This window comes from Salvelinus namaycush, chromosome 26, assembly GCF_016432855.1.
Source record: "Salvelinus namaycush isolate Seneca chromosome 26, SaNama_1.0, whole genome shotgun sequence".
Taxonomy (NCBI): Eukaryota; Metazoa; Chordata; class Actinopteri; order Salmoniformes; family Salmonidae; genus Salvelinus; species Salvelinus namaycush.
In genome coordinates this window covers 27,045,863-27,068,092 of record NC_052332.1, presented here as the reverse complement: position 1 = coordinate 27,068,092, position 22,230 = coordinate 27,045,863, and the positions used below count along the sequence as shown (strand labels likewise).

The 22,230-nt window shown below is 42.3% G+C and overlaps 1 protein-coding gene across 1 annotated transcript; it reads left to right on the top strand.

Moving 5' to 3' along the window:
* Window positions 1-13,774: 13,774 nt before the first annotated feature.
* Window positions 13,775-21,651, top strand: LOC120020935 (T-cell leukemia homeobox protein 3-like). The gene is made up of 3 exons (XM_038964579.1): window positions 13,775-14,216; window positions 17,351-17,588; window positions 21,438-21,651. Exons 1-3 carry the CDS (start codon window positions 13,775-13,777, stop codon window positions 21,649-21,651), a joined length of 894 nt encoding a protein of 297 aa, XP_038820507.1.
* The last annotated feature ends 579 nt before the right edge of the window (window positions 21,652-22,230 follow it).

Genomic DNA, 22,230 nt, shown 5'->3' with positions numbered 1-22,230 from the left:
ACTGAGGAACTCAATTTAACCTTGCGCAATACCCTAGATGCAGTTGCACCCCTAAAAACGAAAAACATTTGTCATAAGAAACTAGCTCCCTGGTATACAGAAAATACCCGAGCTCTGAAGCAAGCTTCCAGAAAATTGGAACGGAAATGGCGCCACACCAAACTGGAAGTCTTCCGACTAGCTTGGAAAGACAGTACCGTGCAGTATCGAAGAGCCCTCACTGCTGCTCGATCATCCTACTTTTCCAACTTAATTGAGGAAAATAAGAACAATCCAAAATTTATTTTTGATACTGTTGCAAAGCTAACTAAAAAGCAGCATTCCCCAAGAGAGGATGGCTTTCACTTCAGCAGTAATAAATTCATGAACTTCTTTGAGGAAAAGATCATGATCATTAGAAAGCAAATTACGGACTCCTCTTTAAATCTGCGTATTCCTCCAGGGCTTAGCTGTCCTGGATCTGCACAGCTCTGCCAGGGCCTGGGATCGGGAGAGACACTTAAGTGTTTTAGTACTATATCTCTTGACACAATGATGAAAATAATCATGGCCTCTAAACCTTCAAGCTGCATACTGGATCATATTCCTACTAAACTGCTGAAAGAGCTGCTTCCTGTGCTTGGCCCTCCTATGTTGAACATAATAAACGGCTCTCTATCCACCGGATGTGTACCAAACTCACTAAAAGTGGCAGTAATAAAGCCTCTCTTGAAAAAGCCAAACCTTGACCCGGAAAATATAAAAAACTATCGGCCTATATCGAAGCTTCCATTCCTCTCAAAAAAATTTGAAAAAGCTGTTGCGCAGCAACTCACTGCCTTCCTGAAGACAAACAATGTATACGAAATGCTTCAGTCTGGTTTTAGACCCCATCATAGCACTGAGACTGCACTTGTGAAGGTGGTAAATGACCTTTTAATGGCGTCAGACCGAGGCTCTGCATCTGTCCTCGTGCTACTAGACCTTAGTGCTGCCTTTGACACCATCGATCACCACATTCTTTTGGAGAGACTGGAAACCCAAATTGGTCTACACGGACAAGTTCTGGCCTGGTTTAGATCTTATCTGTCGGAAAGATATCAGTTTGTCTCTGTGAATGGTTTGTCCTCTGACAAATCAACTGTACATTTCGGTGTTCCTCAAGGTTCCGTTTTAGGACCACTATTGTTTTCACTATATATTTTACCTCTTGGGGATGTTATTCGAAAACATAATGTTAACTTTCACTGCTATGCGGATGACACACAGCTGTACATTTCAATTAAACATGGTGAAGCCCCAAAATTGCCCTCGCTAGAAGCCTGTGTTTCAGACATAAGGAAGTGGATGGCTGAAAACTTTATACTTTTAAACTCGGACAAAACAGAGATGCTTGTTCTAGGTCCCAAGAAACAAAGAGATCTTCTGTTAAATCTGACAATTAATCTTGATGGTTGTAAAGTCGTCTCAAATAAAACTGTGAAGGACCTCGGCGTTACTAATGACCCTGATCTCTCTTTTGACGAACATATCAAGACTGTTTCAAGGACAGCTTTTTTCCATCTACGTAACATTGCAAAAATCAGGAATTTTCTGTCCAAAAATGATGCAGAAAAATTAATCCATGCATTTGTTACTTCTAGGCTAGACTACTGCAATGCTCTACTTTCCGGCTACCCGGATAAAGCACTAAATAAACTTCAGTTAGTGCTAAATACGGCTGCTAGAATCCTGACTAGAACCAAGAAATTTGATCATATTACTCCAGTGCTAGCTTCCCTACACTGGCTTCCTGTTAAGGCAAGGGCTGATTTCAAGGTTTTACTGTTAACCTATAAAGCGTTACATGGGCTTGCTCCTACCTATCTTTCCGAGTTGGTCCTGCCGTACATACCTACACGTACGCTACGGTCACAAGACGCAGGCCTCCTAATTGTCCCTAGAATTTCTAAGCAAACAGCTGGAGGCAGGGCTTTCTCCTATAGATCTCCATTTTTATGGAATGGTCTGCCTACCCATGTGAGAGACGCAGACTCGGTCTCAACCTTTAAGTCTTTACTGAAGACTCATCTCTTCAGTAGGTCATATGATTGAGTGTAGTCTGGCCCAGGAGTGTGGTGAAGGTGAACGGAAAGGCTCTGGAGCAACGAACCGCCCTTGCTGTCTCTGCCTGGCCGGTTCCCCTCCACTGGGATTCTCTACCTCTAACCCTATTACAGGGGCTGAGTCACTGGCTTACTGGTGCTCTTTCATGCCGTCCCTAGGAGGGGTGCGTCACTTGAGTGGGTTGAGTTACTGACGTGATCTTCCTGTCTGGGTTGGCGCCCCCCCTTGGTTTGTGCTGTGGTGGAGATCTTAGTGGGCTATACTCGGCCTTGTCTCAGGATTGTAAGTTGGTGGCTGAAGATATCCCTCTAGTGGTGCGGGGGCTGTGCTTTGGCAAAGTGGGTGGGGTTATATCCTTCCTGTTTGGCCCTGTCCGGGGGTATCATCGGATGGGGCCACAGTGTCTCCTGACCCCTCCTGTCTCAGCCTCCAGTATTTATGCTGCAGTAGTTTGTGTCGGGGGGCTAGGGCCAGTTGGTTATATCTGGAGTACTTCTCCTGTCTTATCCAGTGTCCTGTGTGAATTTAAGTATGCTCTCTCTAATTCTCTCCTTCTCTCTTTCTTTCTCTCTCTCGGAGGACCTGAGCCCTAGGACCATACGTCAGGACTACTGGGCATGATGACTCCTTGCTGTCCCCAGTCCACCTGGCCTTGCTGCTGTTCCAGTTTCAACTGTTCTGCCTGCAGTTATGGAACCCCTACCTGTCCCAGACCTGCTGTTTTCAACTCTTAATGATCGGCTATGAAAAGCCAACTGACATTTATTCCTGATTATTATTTGACCATGCTTGTCATTTATGAACATTTTGAACATCTTTGCTCTCTCTAATTCTCTCCTTCTCTCTTTCTTCCTCTCTCTCTGAGAAACTGAGCCCTAGGATCATACGTCAGGACTACCGGGCATGATGACTCCTTGCTGTCCCCAGTCCACCTGGCCTTGCTGCTGTCCCAGTTTCAACTGTTCTGCCTGCGGTTATGGAACCCCTACCTGTCCCAGACCTGCTGTTTTCAACTCTTAATTATCGGCTATGAAAAGCCAACTGACATTTATTCCTGATTATTATTTGACCATGCTTGTCATTTATGAACATTTTGAACATCTTGGCCATGTTCTGTTATAATCTCCACCCGGCACAGCCAGAAGAGGACTGGCCACCCCTCATAGCCTGGTTCCTCTCTAGGTTTCTTCCTAGGTTTTGGCCTTTCTAGGGAGTTTTTCCTAGCCACCGTGCTTCTACACCTGCATTGCTTGCTGTTTGGGGTTTTAGGCTGGGTTTCTGTACAGCACTTCGAGATATTAGCTGATGTACGAAGGGCTATATAAAATAAACTTGATTGATTGATGATTGATGATTGATTGATAGGTACACTTCAACTATGACATACAAAATGAGAAAAAAAAATCCAGAAAATCACATTGTAGGATTTTTAATGAATTTATGAAAATAATTAGTTGGTCAATAACAAAAGTGTATCTCAATACTTTGTTATATACCCTTTGTTGGCAATGACAGAGGTCAAACGTTTTCTGTAAGTCTTCACAAGGTTTTCACACACTGTTGCTGGTATTTTGGCCCATTCCTCCATGCAGATCTCCTCTACAGCAGTGATGTTTTGGGGCTGTTGCTGGGCAACACGGACTTTCAACTCCCTCCAAAGATTTTCTATGGGGTTGAGATCTGGAGACTGGCTAGGCCACTCCAGGACCTTGAAATGCTTCTTACAAAGCCACTCCTTCGTTGCCCGGGCGGTGTGTTTGGGATCATTGTCATGCTGAAAGACCCAGCCACGTTTCATCTTCAATGCCCTTGCTGATGGAAGGAGGTTTTCACTCAAAATCTCACGATACATGGCCCCATTCATTCTGTCCTTTACACGGATCAGTCGTCCTGGTCCCTTTGCAGAAAAACAGCCCCAAAGCATGATGTTTCCACCCCCATGCTTCACAGTAGGTATGGTGTTCTTTGGATACAACTCAGCATTCTTTGTCCTCCAAACACGACGAGTTGAGTTGTTACCAAAAAGTTCTATTTTGGTTTCATCTGACCATATGACATTCTCCCAATCTTCTTCTGGATCATCCAAATGCTCTCTAGCAAACTTCAGATGGGCCTGGACATGTACTGGCTTAAGCAGGGGGACACGTCTGGCACTGCAGGATTTGAGTCCCTGGCGGCGTAGTGTGTTACTGATAGTAGGCTTTGTTACTTTGGTCCCAGCTCTCTGCAGGTCCTTCACTAGGTCCCCCCGTGTGGTTCTGGGATTTTTGCTCACCGTTCTTGTGATCATTTTGACCCCACGTGGTGAGATCTTGCGTGGAGCCCCAGATCGAGGGAGATTATCAGTGGTCTTGTATGTCTTCCATTTCCTAATAATTGCTCCCACAGTTGATTTCTTCAAACCAAGCTGCTAACCTATTGCAGATTCAGTCTTCCCAGCCTGGTGCAGGTCTACAATTTTGTTTCTGGTGTCCTTTGACAGCTCTTTGGTCTTGGCCATAGTGGAGTTTGGAGTGTGACTGTTTGAGGTTGTGGACAGGTGTCTTTTATACTGATAACAAGTTCAAACAGGTGCCATTAATACAGGTAACGAGTGGAGGGCAGAGGAGCCTCTTAAAAATGAAGTTACAGGTCTGTGAGAGCCAGAAATCTTGCCTGTTTGTAGGTGACCAAATGCTTATTTTCCACCATAATTTGCAAATAAATTAATTAAAAATCCTACAATGATTTTCTGGAATTTTTTTTCTCATTTTGTCTGTCATAGTTGAAGTGTACCTATGATGAAAATTACAGGCCTCTCTCATCTTTTTAAGTGGGAGAACTTGCACAATTGGTGGCTGACTAAATACTTTTTTGCCCCACTGTACATACACACACACACACAAAATGCATAGTGTTTGGATGGACTGACAGTACCTTGCTTCTATCAGATATATTATCCATCCCTCTGAGGGGAATTTCAAGCTAAGATGAAAAATGGAGAGTTATGAGAGAGGAAAAAGGAGAGAAAGAGATTGATGAGTGATATAGTCAAACAAAGTGCTAAAAAAGGGTGGAATAAAGAGAGCATTTATGAGTTGGAATGAGTAGATGGAGGACGAGAGAGAAAGACATGAGAGAGATGGATGGATGAGGGAGGTGATGGGATGCTGGTCACCCCAGGCGAGGCACTCAGATAGGGGATGGAGGCAGGAGAGACAGAGGGCAGGGCTCTGTGCTCAGTGGGCTGCTGCCCCCAGGCAGGGCAGGTGGGACAGCAAGGGGAGACTGGTGGCTCAACAGCTTGCTCTACCCTGAGGGCCCAGCAGGCCAGGAGTAAGCAGGGGGCTGGAGTAACGCTGCTGCCAAGGAGAGGGAGGCCGCTGCTGGTGGCAGCTGGTCCTGGCTCCCCCCCCCTCCCACCAGCAGGCAGCAGGCAGGGTGAGAAGGTCAAAAGCCAGTCGTTAGGAGGACAAAGGGAGGCACAGCGACAAGAGAGGATAATCGTCTTTTATTGAGTGCCGTTGACAAGGCACACAGTGCTGGCGACACTGACAGCACACACACAAACATACCTTGCCCAGTGGGCGGGCGTGAGCAAAACACACACGAACGCACACACACACACAATAACACGCACACACACTAATGCACAAGCACACACAAAGTAACACACATTATTGGTCCATATCTATCAGTATGACTCTTCCCCCCCTTTTGCTTTTCAACACCACACCCCACCCCGACCCACGACCCCTCATCCCTTCTTCCTCTTTTTCATTAGCATGGTAAGCAGCCACGCGTTCAGCCATCAAGTGAGCGGTTCTGCACTCCACAGCACTTAACATCAGAGATCTGCACCATGTCCTTCACTAACCTGTCATCTAGAATTACCTAAATCTAACTCCCTACTCTTTATTCGATCCAAATCTAGATATTAGAAAACAAATCATGAAAATGAAATCTGCATTTTCATGCAAAGCCTTTCCTTAAAAACATATGAGCTAAGGATTTATTTTCATGTCAACACTGTACATCTCATATGGTGCCTCTCATCATTCTCACTGTCGTGCTATACCCTGCCTTACAGCCCTAAAACACCCCTCCCGTCTCTCCTCCGTGTTCTACTGTGTTCTAGAGCTCATACACTGTGTTCTAGAGACACTCAAACATGAAACAAATATTTCCAATCTCCACTATCATACTCTACCCAATAACACACACTACCCTTGGGCACAAATCCCCAACGACAAGAAGCAGAAAACTACAAAGACAACTATCCAAATCCCGACCTGAGACACAACCAACCCTGCGTTGGTGTCATCAGTCTGCAGAGTGACGTGCTAAGCTCTCTCAGGCGACCGGGCCATTCAGCGAAACCAAAGCCATGTACCACTGTGTTAAGTAAGGTTACAGACACACGAGCAGCCATGAGGGAGACACAGAGATCGCTTCCGATTGCAGCTCGTCTCCACAGAGCGTGGCGTGCTAAACTGGGCTCAATGGAGCATGGCTCTGCTGATGGGGACAAAGGGGGTTCAGCTTGGTAATGTGATGCACACACACAAACTCAGCCCTGTAAACATGACTCAACTGTTAGTCTGTCTGCCTGTCAATCTCCACTCCACCAACCCTTGTACCCTGCCGCAACACAGAGCAAGAGACAGGAGACAGGAGACAGGAGAGAGAGAGAGAGAGAGAGAGAGAGAGAGAGAGAGAGAGAGAGAGAGAGAGAGAGAGAGAGAGAGAGAGAGAGAGAGAGAGAGAGAGAGAGAGAGAGAGAGAGAGAGAGAGAGAGAGAGAGAGAGAGAGAGAGAGAGAGAGAGAGAGAGAGAGAAAAGCTGGGGATCTCTCCAGGGGGTAGTGGGACAGAGAGGGTATCCATTCCCTCCCTCAGGCAGATCCTCTTTCTGCTCTTTGTTCCTTAAATACTCCCAACGAGCAGGTTACTCTGAAGCATGGCCCATTGTCTTAAACAGCTGTCAGTCACACTACCATTATCTGTCTCCCTTCCACTATGTAGCGATTACTTTTTTTCTTTCAGCCTCCATCATCAAGTGCAGCAGGCATTTCTGCAACACTAACAGTTAGACTGAACTCTGCTGGTGGCCACGAATGCTGAGGTCTGCATCCTCTTATTCCCTCTTCCTCCTCTGCCTTTGCCGTGGGATGGTTAGAAGACTGTTAGAGGAAGACTGCATTACTACGATGTACATTTACCAGTTTTTGTCCATTGAACCATCACAGTCACTGTAATTGAATTACTCTGTAAACTTCCAGGGTAATGGTCAACATTGTTCCTTTTCTTAACCCCGGTGAAAACAGACTTGTTGCTAATCAAAATCACATTTCTGCTTTCTTGAGAAAGTTACATTTTAGGTTCATCATTTCAGGATAAACTTAAATTTGATAAGATTGGGAAACGCACTGCAGTGTACATGACCTTTATATTCCAATTTCCCTGAGTAATTGTGGTCAAAAACATTCTTTTTCATTTTATTTTCATTTAACTTTTATTACAATCAAATAACTATACACAAACAATAACATGGCACTATGTCCCTATTTTACCAAATTAGTTTGAATACTGTCCAATGCCTAATATCAACAGGTAATCAGACTGACACGACAGCTGTAAAACAAAACAACTGGTGTTTCTATTTAAAGCCTTCCCTTTGCTTTACAGACATTCTATTTCTATTATATTTGATGAATCATACAATTACTTAATGAATGTTTCAAAACACAAATTTAAGTATTGTTGCTAGCTACAGTGCATTCGTAAAGTATTCAGACCCTTTGACTTTTTCCACATATTGTTACGTTACAGCCTTATTCTAAAATAAATATATTTCTTAAATCGCTCATCAATCTACACACCATACCCCATAATGACAAGCAAAACAGGTTTTTAGAAATTTGTGCAGATTTATTAAAAATAAACAACTGAAATATTACATTTACATAAGTATTCAGACCCTTTACTCAGTACTTTGTTGAAGAACCTTTGGCAGTGATTACAGCATCGAGTCTTCTTGGGTATGACGCTACAAGCTTGGCACACCTGTATTTGGGGAGTTTCTCCCATTCTTCTCTGCAGATCCTCTCAAGCTCTGTCTCGTTGGATGGGGAGTGACGCTGCACAGCTATTTTCAGGTCTCTCCAGAGATGTTCGATCAGGTTCATGTCCGGGCTCTGGCTAAGCCACTCAAGGGCATTCAGAGACTTGTCCCGAAGCCACTCCTGCGTTGTCTTGGCAGTGTGCTTAAGGTCATTGTCCTGTTGGAAGGTGAACCTTCACCCCAGTCTGAGGTCCTGAGCGCTCTGGAGCAGGTTTTCATCAAGGATCCCTTTGTACTTTTCTCCATTAATCTTTGCCTCGATCCTGACTAGTCTCCCAGTTCCTGCCACTGAAAAACATCCCCACAGCATGATGCTGCCACCACCATGATTCACCATGGGGATGGTGCTAGGTTTCCTCCAGACGTGACGCTTGGAATTCAGGCCAAATAGCTCAATCTTGGTTTCATCAGACCAGACAATCTTGTTTTTAATGGTCTGAAGGTCTTTAGGTGCCTTTTGGCAAACTCCAAGCAGGCTGTCATGTGCCTTTTACTGAGGAGTGGCTTCCATCTTGTCACGCTCTGACCTTAGATATCTCTGTTTTCTTTATATGTTGGTTAGGTCAGGGTGTGACGAGGGTGGGTATGCTAGTTTTTGTATTGTATGGGTTTTTGTATGTCAAGGGGTTTTGTAGGTCTAGGTCATTTGTATGTCTATGGCGGCCTGATATGGTTCCCAATCAGAGGCAGCTGTTTATTGTTGTCTCTGATTGGGGATCATATTTAGGTAGCCATGTTCCCTTTTGTGTTCGTGGGTTCTTGTCTATGTGTAGTTGCCTGTCAGCACTCTTTTGTATAGCTTCATGGTTCGTTTTGTTATTTTGGTTAGTTTGTTCAGTGTTCATTCTTAATATAATAAAGAATGTACGCATACCACGCTGGTCCGATTCATACGACGAACATGACACATCTGGCCACTCTACCATATTGGCTTGATTGGTGGAGTGCTGCAGAGATGGTTGTCCTTCTGGAAGGTTCTCCCATCTCCACAGAGGAACTCTAGAGTTCTGTCAGAGTGACCATCGGGTTTTTGGTCACCTCCCTGACCAAGGCCCTCCCTGATTGCTCAGTTTGACTGGGTGGCCAGCTCTGGGAAGAGTCTTGGTGGTTTCAAACTTCTTCCATTTATGAATGATGGAGGCCACTGTGTTCTTGGGGACCTTCAATGCTGCAGAAATATTTTGGTATCCTTCCCCAGATCTGTGCCTCGACACAATCCTGTCTCAGAGCTCTACGGACAATTCCTTCGACCTCATGGCTTGGTTTTTGCTCTGACATACACTGTCAACTGTGAGACCTTATATAGACAGGTGTGTGCAAAATCATGTCCAACCAATTGAATTTATCACAGGTGGACTCCAATCAAGTTGTAAAAACATCTCAAGGATGATCAATGGAAACAGGATGCACCTGAGATCAATTTTGAGTCTCATAGCAAAGGGTCTGAATACTTATGTAAATAAGGTCTTTCTGTTTTTTAAAACAATTTAATACTTTTTAGAATAAGGCTGTAATGTAACAAAATGTGGAAAAGGTGAAAGGGTCTGAATACTTTCCGAAGGCACTGTATAAGTAGGACTGCATATGCATTGGAGAAATTATTGGTATGAACATTTCTGAGTTCCTGCTGCAGATCCTTGAGGTGTCATATTATTTTCAAACCCCTCCATAAACTCACCTCTTAGATTGGTTTTACTCTCAGAATCTCAGAGACAGATGAACAAAAGATTTGTAAATGTTTGTTTTGGTTAGTTTGCATGCTGTTTGTAGTCCATTAATAAGGAATGGATGCAACATTTTTAGAGCAGATGCTGTTTGAACAACTGTGTGTGTGTGTGTGTGTGTGTGTGTGTGTGTGTGTGTGTGTGTGTGTGTGTGTGTGTGTGTGTGTGTGTGTGTGTGTGTGTGTGTGTGTGTGTGTGTGTGTGTGTGTGTGTGTGTGTGTGTGTGTGTGTGTGTGTGTGTGTGTGTGTGTGTGAGAGAGAGAGAGAGGAGTAAGTGAGCATGTGTTTGTGCGTGTCCATAACAGGAGTTAATTGACAACAACTTTCCTTCATTACATTTACATTTGACATTTTAGAGCGACTTAGAGTCAGCAAATGCAGCAACTGTCAACATAATCAGTTCTCTATGTCCTTTCTCATCTGCTGACTGCAAGGAAAAGTATAGCTCTGTTCAAATCCTTAGCTCTGTTCCATTTCTACATTTAATTATATTGTGGTGTTGACACTTGCCACCAATGTAACAAGCTAACACAAGCTGTGGTAAAAGAAAGGGACAATATTCACACACACACGGACACAGAAAGAAACAGAGATTTTTTCGGTTTAATAATGTTAACATTACAGAACTGCATGTCATTGTGTTGGGTGGTAATGTAATCCTGAGTTCAAGCCAAACACACATTAATTTACATTATAACACATGTTGATGTCACCTCATACCTCCAGCATGCCAAACTGTGTAACCCTGTGTGCACGTGTGCGACACATATAGTCTCAACATCTTTTGAAACCCACTGACTAATGGGGGATCAAACCGATGGATTGACCTAAATAAATTAAAAGCATGAAATCCATTCATCTTTCAAAAAACAAATAAAAGAATAGGTGCATTCAAGATGTTAGAGTAGCCTAATTACTGCGATCTGCATATGAGGGTGCGCGTGCTAGATCGCCCCTGGCGCTGTTTTTATTGCGTGTGTCTGCCTTTATCAAGTTTCTCCAAGCATGGGTAATGGGAAGTCTGGCAGGCGTGCAGCTAAAGCGCAGCAGACAAGTATGCAGAAAGACTACACTGCTATTGAATAATAAATGATGCGCTTTTATAGCGCCTCTAAAACCCCTGTGATGGTACAATATGAAAAGGCTATGATAAGTAATAGTGCATTTAGAAAGGATCTAGTATGTTTTTATTACTACGTTTTAAAAAGCACAGAACGAGGGAGACGGAGCGCGGGAAATGGGTTGAATGAGGAGGGGTTGGAGTGAGAGAGATATCAGTATGAATGCAATAAAAGGAATGGACGAGAAAAGAGCGGAAATCCCCTCCCAGCCAAATAACCTGCTTAATGAAAGTTTACCGTCTCTCACTATTTTTCTGCGGCACTCTTGTCTCCTCTTATGAAATATTAACTACGTTTGTATATAAAACTCTAAAGTTGAATGCCCTTTCTTAGGTTTCGGTTGACTTGGGTTTTCTTGTTGTTCTCTACCATATTATTTTCTGGCATTTAATGGAGCAGCTTTTAATTTAATTTACATTGTGCGTCCTGTGTGCCTTCTGCTGTGTGCAGTCAGATTGTCAAATAGTTCATTTTACTGAGGGATTTGAGGCCGAGTATACAGAATGTGGCATGCTTTTCCCTCGTCCTTCAATTGTTCCTCCTATTTATTCCAAGGCATTTTCAATGCCCTACATAGAAGGACCAGACTAGGTGAAATATCTGTCGATGTGCCCTTGAGCAAGACCCTTAATCCTAAACGCTCCTGTAAATCGCTATACATAATACATTAAACTAAAATTGGAGGTTTATGCAATATGCATTGGAAACAATAAATGGAAATTCTTAAAATATGCACATAAAGCAAGGGTCAGGAAGGGCTCTGGACTGGCCATGAAGGGTTATCCATGTCAACCACTAAACGCCACGGGTTGACATCAGCACTTACTAATAGTCTTTAAACTATCAACTACTTCGAAGTAAACTGATTTTTCCTCGGCCAGCTCCAATCCCCTGAAGCTAATCAAACGCCGCGACCAGGCCCAAGGAGCATAATCGCATTTACTCGGCAGATTACAAGGAGCCACTTAGATCCTATGTCAGCAGATCGTGTGTCCTGTGCTCCCCATTCATTTGGCGCGTGGAGTGGAAATAAAGTGTCCCACTGGCACTCTTGACCAGCCGCACAAAGTAAAGCCACGAAATCTTAAAAAACTAAACAAACATGAGCTTCGTTTAAAATAAACTCGCATAACGAACGAATCATTAGGATAAATTGCAATATTTTTCTATGAATCAAATAGACCAGGCCTAATTCTAGCATATAGCCTAACGTAAAACATTGGCATAATAAACGGTTGCGATGCATGTGATTTTTAATAGTCTAGTTATTTTCAAACTAAAAGAAGCCATGGCTTTTACGCACAAAGCCATAGTCTACGTGCCCATCAATTTGTACATATCAGGGTGAATACAAGTTATAGGCTATCATATGCCTTCTTCATGCGTAGCCTAATATTTAGCATTAAAACGACCAGCCACTTCGTTGAAGTGGAATTTAAACTTCATCAGCAGCCTATCAACGACTATAACCAATGCGTACATTGCCCAAATTCGACTTGCGAGCTCAAAGCTCAAATTCGCTGTTGATATATGAATCTGATCGAATCCCCGAGCTGACAAGGTAAAAATCTGTCGTTCTGCCCCTGAACAAGACAGTTAACCCACTGTTCCTCGATAGGCCGTCATTGTAAATAATGATTTTTTCTTAACTGACTTGCCTAGTTAAATAAATAAAAAATAATCAAGATAACCGCTGCAGCAGTAAAAAGCCAACGCACAGGGTCTGTAAATAAGTTAATTTAGCCTATGTTGTGTCCAATCCACGACTATTGGCGAGTGATAATGAATTCTGCAGCCCTCAGTTGCCTCTGTGTCGATGTTTCTCAATTAAGCATAAGCCTGCATTCTTATTTTGCTTGCATTGACCATTCGGAATTGAACATCGTCACCATGCCACCACCACCAATGGTGTGTGGGACGATGCCAATATGATGCCTCCTTTATAGGAGGTGGCATGAAAGCGTTTTGTTATTGTCATTTTGTGTAGGCTTCCACTTAATTGTAATTAATAGTCCTACATTATTTTCGATCCAAAGCAAATGCATAACGTTTGTAATATAAACCCATAGCCTATCAAAACACAAAATAGGCTATGAACTTTTAAAGTAGAAACTCAAATAATACAAATCAGAATTTGGATAAACCACTAATGTAGAACTAGTCTAATTAGGAATGCATGCATAATCATTATGCAGTGTCATTAAATCTCCTTTTATAAACCGTGTTTATGATACACTATAACAACGCATCATTGATAGTCGACTATACAGACAATAAAGATATTAATGAATCCGCCACAATATGCCCTTTTTAAGAAAGTATGTCACTTTGGAATGTTCCCTTAGATCGCATTAAATTCAGCAAATTAAAGTTAATACTTCAACCAATAATGTGGCGGAAAAGCTCCTCCAACCAATAGGAAGAGGGAAAGAGGAAACATTATTGCGGCGGGGGTGTGGGCAGAGGAGAATTGTCCCAAGCAGCGACTGCCCTGCACAGCAAAATCGACGTCTAAAACTTCATCAAATTTCAGATGGACGGATCCTTCAGAGCCGCGAAGGATGGTGGAAAACTCGCTGCCATAGAAGGCCATAGAAAGCATAATCCAAAACGAGCTTTAAAAGGGAACGAGCTAGATGCTTAACCAACGTAAGCACTTTTTACTTGTACACGTCGTTCCTTTTGCATCATCGGCTCTGACCGAGGACTGCATAAAGGGGCTGGAAAGGTTCTGGGAGCGAGAATGGAGCGGGCGCCAAGCACAAGCCCCAGCGGCGTAAGTCAGCCCCCACAACCTGCTCAGCATGAACCTATTAGTTTCGGCATTGACCAGATTCTCAGTGGTACCGACCAGGAAGGATCACAGAACACAACCCGGAGTGGTTCGGTAACTGGCAACTCCACAAGTGGAGGAGGTTACCACCTCGATAGTCCAACTGGAGCCAGTGCAGCGCCCTTCACTTCGCTTTCCGGTTCTTTTCATGGCCTTGCATCATCATACGAGGAATCAAGTGCATACGGAGTGAACTTGACTTTCACCCCAGGAGAGGTGATACGCGTCCCGGCGCACAGGCCGCTGGCCGCCGCAGTGCCTCCTTCTATAGCCAGCGCGGTACCAGGGCTAGGGAGCATCAGCTTCCCCTGGATGGAGAGCAGCCAAAGATTCGCAAAGGAAAGATTCGCAGGTAAACTATCTCCATTCAAAGTGTATTTTACTCCAGGAGCAGCTAGGCTTAATGTCTGGGAACCCGGCCATAAAAGCATATTGGCTAGTTGGGATGTAGGTCAGTAGGTCGGCCTATTCACCAGGATGTGGTCATTTCCATTTTAAATCGGTAAATTCAGGGTTTTCGTATGCTAGCCTATTATTTTTCGAAGATGAATTTTCATTTCACTCATGGAGTTGAAACGGAATGGAACTGGTACACAAATAAAGTACACTGGACTAGTCTAATCAGTTCACCGGATGAACTTGCATTTTAGTCTAATTTTAGTCTAATATCTGAAATCTCTATTTTGAGGGAAAATGTGTAGGCCTGGACTACATGTTCACATAAATAAAATCAACAATAGCATAGCATAAAAACAAATATATGATGAAAAACAGATATAAATAATTAAACATTTAATTATTCATCATATTATGTAATATTTCAAAGTAAGGTTTAACTCAAAGGATAAAGCCTCCACCTACATGTATATATTACCCCAATTACCTCGACTAACCGGCACATTGACTCTGTACCGGAACCCCCTGTATGTAGCCTCACTATTGTTATTTTACTGCTGCTCTTTAATTATTTGTTACTTTTATTTTGTATTTTTTACCTATCTATTTTTTAATTAACCCTTATTTTTCTTAAAACTGCATTGTTGGTTAAAGGCTTGTAAGTAAGTAAAATACCTGTTGTACCTGTTGTATTCGGCGCATGTGACGAATATAATTATATTTTATTTGACATAGAACAATAAAAAATACTTTTAAATGTGGAGTAGGCCTGTAGAAATACTCGCCGAATTAGGGATGTTCTCTCAAAGCGGTACATTTGGCACAAGTTACAATACCTGCAATTTGCACCATTAAAACGATGCCAATTAATGTACCGTAAGACACAACCTTCTTACAGGTTTACCACAAAATGTAACAAGCAAATATCAACTGATCACAAATATCAAATTGCAAACAGTGTAATTCTAATAAATAAACACAAATTGTAGACTCGCATTGAACAATAATTATTTCGCTTTTATTTCGATTGATTAAATCGATAGGAGGGATGCGCTCTTATCGAAATTGCTACGATACATTGCACAAGTGTTTCAGACAACTTTATATTGGCTATTAGCTACACCACTTGTCTCCCGCAACTTAACCTAATTATATTCGGCTACTACTCAAGGAACAGTTGTGTGTGTGTGTGTGTGTGTGTGTGTTTGTGTGTGTGTGTGTGTGTATTTGTATTTATTAAGGATCACCATTAGCTCCAACAGCTACTCTTCCTGGGGTCCAGCAACATTAAGGCAGTTATATACAATTTAAAATGTTACATTACGTTACATTTCATAACACTTTTCATAACACATGAATAACGTTAAGCGTGTTCCCTCAGGCCACTGCTCTACTATCACATATCATCCCTCAGGCCACTGCTCTACTATCACATATCATCCCTCAGGCCACTGCTCTACTATCACATATCATCCCTCAGGCCACTGCTCTACTATCACATATCATCCCTCAGGCCACTGCTCTACTATCACATATCATCCCTCAGGCCACTGCTCTACTATCACATATCATCCCTCAGGCCACTGCTCTACTATCACATATCATCCCTCAGGCCACTGCTCTACTATCACATATCATCCCTCAGGCCACTGCTCTACTATCACATATCATCCCTCAGGCCACTGCTCTACTATCACATATCATCCCTCAGGCCACTGCTCTACTATCACATATCATCCCTCAGGCCACTGCTCTACTATCACATATCATCCCTCAGGCCACTGCTCTACTATCACATATCATCCCTCAGGCCACTGCTCTACTATCACATATCATCCCTCAGGCCACTGCTCTACTATCACATATCATCCCTCAGGCCACTGCTCTACTATCACATATCTACAATACAAAATCCATGTGTGGGTGTGTGTAGAGTGCGTGTGTTAGCGCGTGTATGTGTATGCGACTGTCTGTGCCTGTGTGTGTGTGTGTTTCTTCACAGTCCCCGTTATTAGTGTGCGTGTTTTGCTAAATGGGAAATTTTACAATTATAAGTGTATTATTATTATATAACGTGGTATAGCCTAACACAATGAATCAATTTGCTTTTTTGATTTCTGTTTATATTTATTTAAACTAAATGTTTACATGGAACATCTAGAGTAACTGAGAGTAGATGATTCTTATTAAGTTACAACTACTTATTATTTTCAACAGAAATGTATTCTAAAAAACATAATTGGCCAATATGGTAGCCTACTGTTTGCCTTATCCGTTATTTTATTGTCAAGTTGTAATAAAATAATCGGGACACTCCAAAAAATAAAAAGGTGAGAACCTCTTCATCTGGAACGTAAATGTTTCCCATTCTGTGTTCCAGTGGGTGGCCTGTAATATTTTTCAGCACCTTTGTTTACTTCTGGGAGGAACTATGACGATGTAAAGTGTCATTCAAATTGCAGGGGGGTTATATATGATTGTCTGTCCGCATTTTGTGACAAAAGCAAGAAGCTCTCCACATCAGAAATGAATGGGGAAAACACTCACCTCTGTTCATCGACATCCTCAGCATAATTAACTGTCAATGTATAGGCCTATAAATATTCAGAATATTACACCACTATTACAGCAATCTGTCTGCTACTATAAACTACTATAAAAACCCATTGTATAAGAGGAAATTAAAGATCTGGATTTTGACTTGTATTTAACTAACCATGGACTTAGACAGAATTTATAATTTTGTTTGAAGAAAAAATAGATAATACTTAAAAAATATGTTGAACATGGATTTTGTTTGGATTAGAATTAGAATATCGTTATCCAATGGGAAAAAATAGGCCTCTAAAGACCCATAAAACACTCAAACATTCCAGCTCTATGACAGAGAGGAGGGGGTATATTAGTAGGTCAAACCAATGAGCGTGTGAATTTATTTAGATTTTAGATCACATGTAGAGATTGCAATGCGGAATGTAATGTCCTTCAACAAACTGAACACAACACAAGATCCTGTTAACCTGTGCATGACCTGCTCTCTTTGTTTGTCAAATGTCCCTTCCTCACACACGCACACCTACACACACATAGCTGCACTGACGCCATTCACAGTGGCCCGGCGAATTGGTCACCCCTACCAGAACCGCACCCCTCCGAAGAGGAAGAAGCCGCGGACATCCTTCTCCCGGGTGCAGATCTGTGAGTTGGAGAAACGCTTCCACAGACAGAAGTACCTAGCCAGCGCTGAGCGGGCTGCTCTCGCCAAGAACCTCAAGATGACCGACGCACAGGTCAAGACCTGGTTCCAGAACCGCAGGACCAAGTGGAGGTGAGACACTGAGCTGGAGAAGGAGAGGGGAGGAAGAGAGATGAGGATGAGTTGTTTTCTGAGTGGTTTCTCTGGAGAAAGAGGAGGATCTAGTCTGGGTTTACTCTCTGTCAGTGGCTAACACAACAGCACATCATCAGTTACCAGTTTCTAATGTCAGTTTCCAATTTTGAGAATTATAGTTTGAATAAAACTGCAATATCACCAGTAACTTAGATTTCTAATACCTGTTATAGAGGTGTGCTAAGGCCCTAGATAACTGTTTATCAATGCTAATGGGCACCCAATAATTCATGTGCACTCACATAACAGGAATATTCACAGCCTTTATGTCACTGACAGCTCAGCCTCACCAACCCAACCTGTCTTTACCTTCCATAACCGTCTAAAGTCAGAACAGAAGTCTGGGGACAGTCCATGGATTGTACTTTTCCGAACACCTTTCATTCAGCTCTATAGAGTGTCATTAATATTTGTCTAAGTGTTTGGATCAAAGAGTTTGTGGTATATGGAAAATATCTCTTGACAGTGTTGGCGATAAAACATTCAGATTTAATAGCTTATCAAATATGAACTGGATCACTTGCACACGCACACTGCAGGGCAGGCTACACAATAACATGTAATGTAGGCAACACAATAAAATGTGATGTTATATCAGGGAAAGAACATTTTTGGAACAAATGCAATAAACCAGAATACAATAAACAATGTTAAGAGAGTTAGTTTGATAGGGCTAGGTTTATGAGTTTCACCAACTATTGCTATGGCTCTAGTATCATCTGTTTGATTTGTTGAGTAAGTAAGATGTACTGCAGTAGGCCAACCAATTGACTCATGCCAAAACACGTTTTGCCTATAGTCTATCTTATGCTGGGCTAAGACTCATCTATGTATGTTATGTGGCAAGAAAATGTATGTGAACCCTTTGGAATTGCCTGGATTTCTGCATAAATTGGTCATCAAATTTGATCGGATCTTCGTCTAAGTCACAACAATAGACAAACATAGTGTGCTTAAACTAATAACACACACATTATTGTATTTTTCTTGTCTATATTGAATACATAATTTAAACATTCACAGTGTAGGTTGGGAAAAGTATGTGAACCCCTAGGCTAATGACCACTCCCAAAGCTGATTGGAGTCAGGAGTCAGCTAACCAGGAGTTCAATCAATGAGACCAGATTGGAGATGTTGGTTAGAGCTGCCTTGCTCTATAAAAAACACTCACAAAATTTGAGTTTGCTATTCAGAAGAAGCAATGCCTGATGTGAACCATGCCTCGAACAAAAGAGATCTCAGAAGACCTAAGATTAAGAATTGTAGACTTGCATAAAGCTGGAAAGGGTTACAAAAATATCTCTAAAAGCCTTGATGTTCATCAGTCCACAGTAAGACAAATTGTCTAAAAATGGAGAAAGTTCAGCACTGTTGCTACTCTCCCTAGAAGTGGCCGTTCTGCAAAGATGACTGCAAGAGCACAGCGCAGAATGCTCAGTGAGGTTCCTCACTAGGGGACGTGGGACCGTAGCGTCCCACCTGGCTAACATCCAGTGAAATTGCAGAGCTCCAAATTCAAAAACAGAAATACTCATTACAAAAATTCATGAAGCATACAAGTGTTATACATCGGTTTAAAGATTAACTTCTTGTTAATCCAACCACGGTGTCAGATTTCAAAAAGGCTTTACGGCGAAAGCATACCATGCAATTATCTGAGGACAGCGCTCAGCAGACAAATCATTACAAACCGTAACCAGCCAAGTAGAGGAGTTACACAAGTCAGAAATAGTGATAAAATTAATCACTTACCTTTGATGATCTTCATATGGTTGCACTCACGAGACTCCCATTTACTCAATAAATGTTAGTTTTGTTCAATAAAGTCCATGTTTATATCCAAAAACCTCAGTTTTGTTTGCACGTTTTGTTCAGTAATCCACAGGCTCAAACGCAGTCACAACAGGCAGACGAAAAATCCAAATAGTATCCGTAAATTTCGTAGAAACATGTCAAATTATGTTTATAATCAATCCTCAGGTTGTTTTTAGCCTAAATATTCGATAATATTTCAACCGGACAATAACGTAGTCAATAAAAAAGGTAAACAAGAAAGGTGCGCTCTCGGTCCCGCGCATGAAAAAGCTCTGGGCCACTGCAGTGTCCACTCATTCAGAGTGCTCTTACTCCCTAATTCTTCAGAATACAAGCCTGAAACAATTTCTAAAGACTGTTGACATCTAGTGGAAGCCATAGGAAGTGCAATTTGAGTCCTAAGTCAATGGATACTGTAATGGCATTCAATAGAAAACTACAAAAATAGAAAAAATCCCACTTTCTGGATGGATTTTTCTCAGGTTTTTGCCTGCCATATCAGTTCTGTTATACTCACAGACATTATTTGAACAGTTTGAGTGTTATAGAGTGTTTTCTATCCAAATCTACCAACTATATGCATATCCTAACTTCTGGGCCTGAGTAGCAGGCAGTTTACTTTGGGCACGCTTTTCATCCGGAAGTGAAAATAGTGCCCCCTACCCTAGTGAAGTTAAGAAGAATCCTAGAGTGCCAGCTAAAGACTTACAGAAATCTCTGGTTACATGCTAACATCTCTGTTGACGAGTCTATGATGTGTAAAACAAGAATGGTGTTCATGGGAGGACATACAAAATACGCCTTCTGGAGTGGCCTGGTCAGAGTCCTGACCTCAACCCGATTGAAATGCTGTGGCATGACCTCAAGAAAGCAGTTCACACCAGACATCCCAAGAATATTGCTGAACTGAAACAGTTTTGTAAAGTGGAATGGTCCAAAATTCCTCCTGACCGTTGTGCAGGTCTGATCCGCAACTACAGAAAACGTTTGGTTGAGGTTTTTGCTGCCAAAGGAGGGTCAACCAGCTATTAAATTCAAGGGTTCACATATTTTTCCCACCCTGCACTGTGAATGTTTACACTGTGTGTTCAATAAAGACATGAAAACGTATAATTGTCTGTGTGTTATTAGTTTAAGCAGACTGTGTTTGTCTATTGTTGTGACCTAGATGAAGATCAGACAAATGTTATGAACAATTTATGCAGAAATCCAGGTATTTCCAAAGGGTTCACATACTTTGTCTTGCCACTGTATCTGCATTATTATTTCTATTCGACAAAGAAAACCATAGGTTATATAGCCAACAAGTGTAACTAGCCTATTTTATGGTAATATCATTATGCAACGTAGTTTAACATATCCTAACCTAGCATTCACGTTGTAGGCGTATTATGAAACAATTTGCAGTGAGACTTATTGTACTGAAATACACCAACCATTGTTATATTTTCAGAAACAAGTGATTATTAATGCGATGATACTGTAGCCTAGTCCAGCTACTTTACCGACACCAGGTTGCTGTTGGAACGTGTCAAAGGTCAAACAACAAATTATAAATGAGGCATACCATAAATTTTCCTAAAAATAAGGATAACACCTATATGTTACTTTTTTGATATTCACTGAAAAGTTCTGTTACAAATATTATCTGCAAGATTGTCTGCAAGAGTGGCTCCATCTTGAGTGCAATCATGTGCAATCTGGTTTTGTTTGGCAACATTGGTTAGTGTTCTCTCTGGTTTCTCCCATGTGTCATTATGGCTCATGCCAGTGTGGTGTCTCTCCTGCTGTACTGTACCAACCATGTGATAGCTGCTGACAGGTGGTTGTCATCACTGTCCCTATTCTGATGTCTCTGGGAGCCTCACATTTTCTCTCTGTATAGCCAAGTTCTCTAACAGTGAATCTTAATAAGTGTCCTGTCTGCGTCTGTCCCTATCCTCTCCCTACCCGCCCTGTCTTCGTTGCCAGGCGACAGACGGCCGAGGAGAGGGAAGCGGAGCGTCAGCAGGCCAATCGGCTGATTATCCAGCTGCAGCATGATGCCTTTCAGAAGTCCCTGAGCGACTCAGTTCCATCCGATCCACTCTGCATCCACAACTCCTCCCTGTTCGCACTGCAGAACCTGCAGCCGTGGGCCTCTGAGGAAGCGGCAAAGATGGGCCGTATCACCGCTCTAGTGTGACAGGGACAGGGTGGGGCGCTCTGGACATTACACACTCTGACTTGCCCAAAAGCTTACTGACTGATATCTAAGAAACTGCACCAAGGTGACTGACCGGTGAGCAAAGTGAACTGAGTAATTTATTATTGTCCTTCCAGAACATAGCCAAAGTGAGTCTGAAGATGAAACAAAAACTCTGTAGTTTCCTACCCTGATATGATCTGGCCATGCAGAACGTACGCTGCATGGGCCCTTGTGTCAGATAAGTCATGGGTGGTAGCTTATGACCTGTGGCGATGAATGTGACACGCATCACTGAGCCAGCCCCATAATTCCAAATGGACATATTGACTGACTGACGCAGCACAGATTGGAACATTTCTTCCTCCCACGTCCCATCTGTTCATTCACCACTAGTTACACTACCAGCTCTGTGCCCTTACATCTAAAAGCTGACCAGTCTGCAAAGGAGAGAATTGATGGGAAATGGAGAGAGAGAGTGAGAATATACTAATATTTTGAGAATATATAAACCTTTGTTGTTGCATGGAATCAATCTAATCATCCTCTCCTTTTCCATCTTGAAATAAATCTAATTGT

Excerpts from the sequence above, each read along its gene's own strand:
- LOC120020935 (XM_038964579.1), top strand. The coding sequence starts at position 13,775 with ATGGAGCGGGCGCCAAGCACAAGCCCCAGCGGCGTAAGTCAGCCCCCA. Across the intron at positions 14,217-17,350 it reads CGCAAAGGAAAGATTCGCAG|CTGCACTGACGCCATTCACA; the intron begins GTAAACTATCTC and ends ACACACACATAG. Across the intron at positions 17,589-21,437 it reads AACCGCAGGACCAAGTGGAG|GCGACAGACGGCCGAGGAGA; the intron begins GTGAGACACTGA and ends CTTCGTTGCCAG.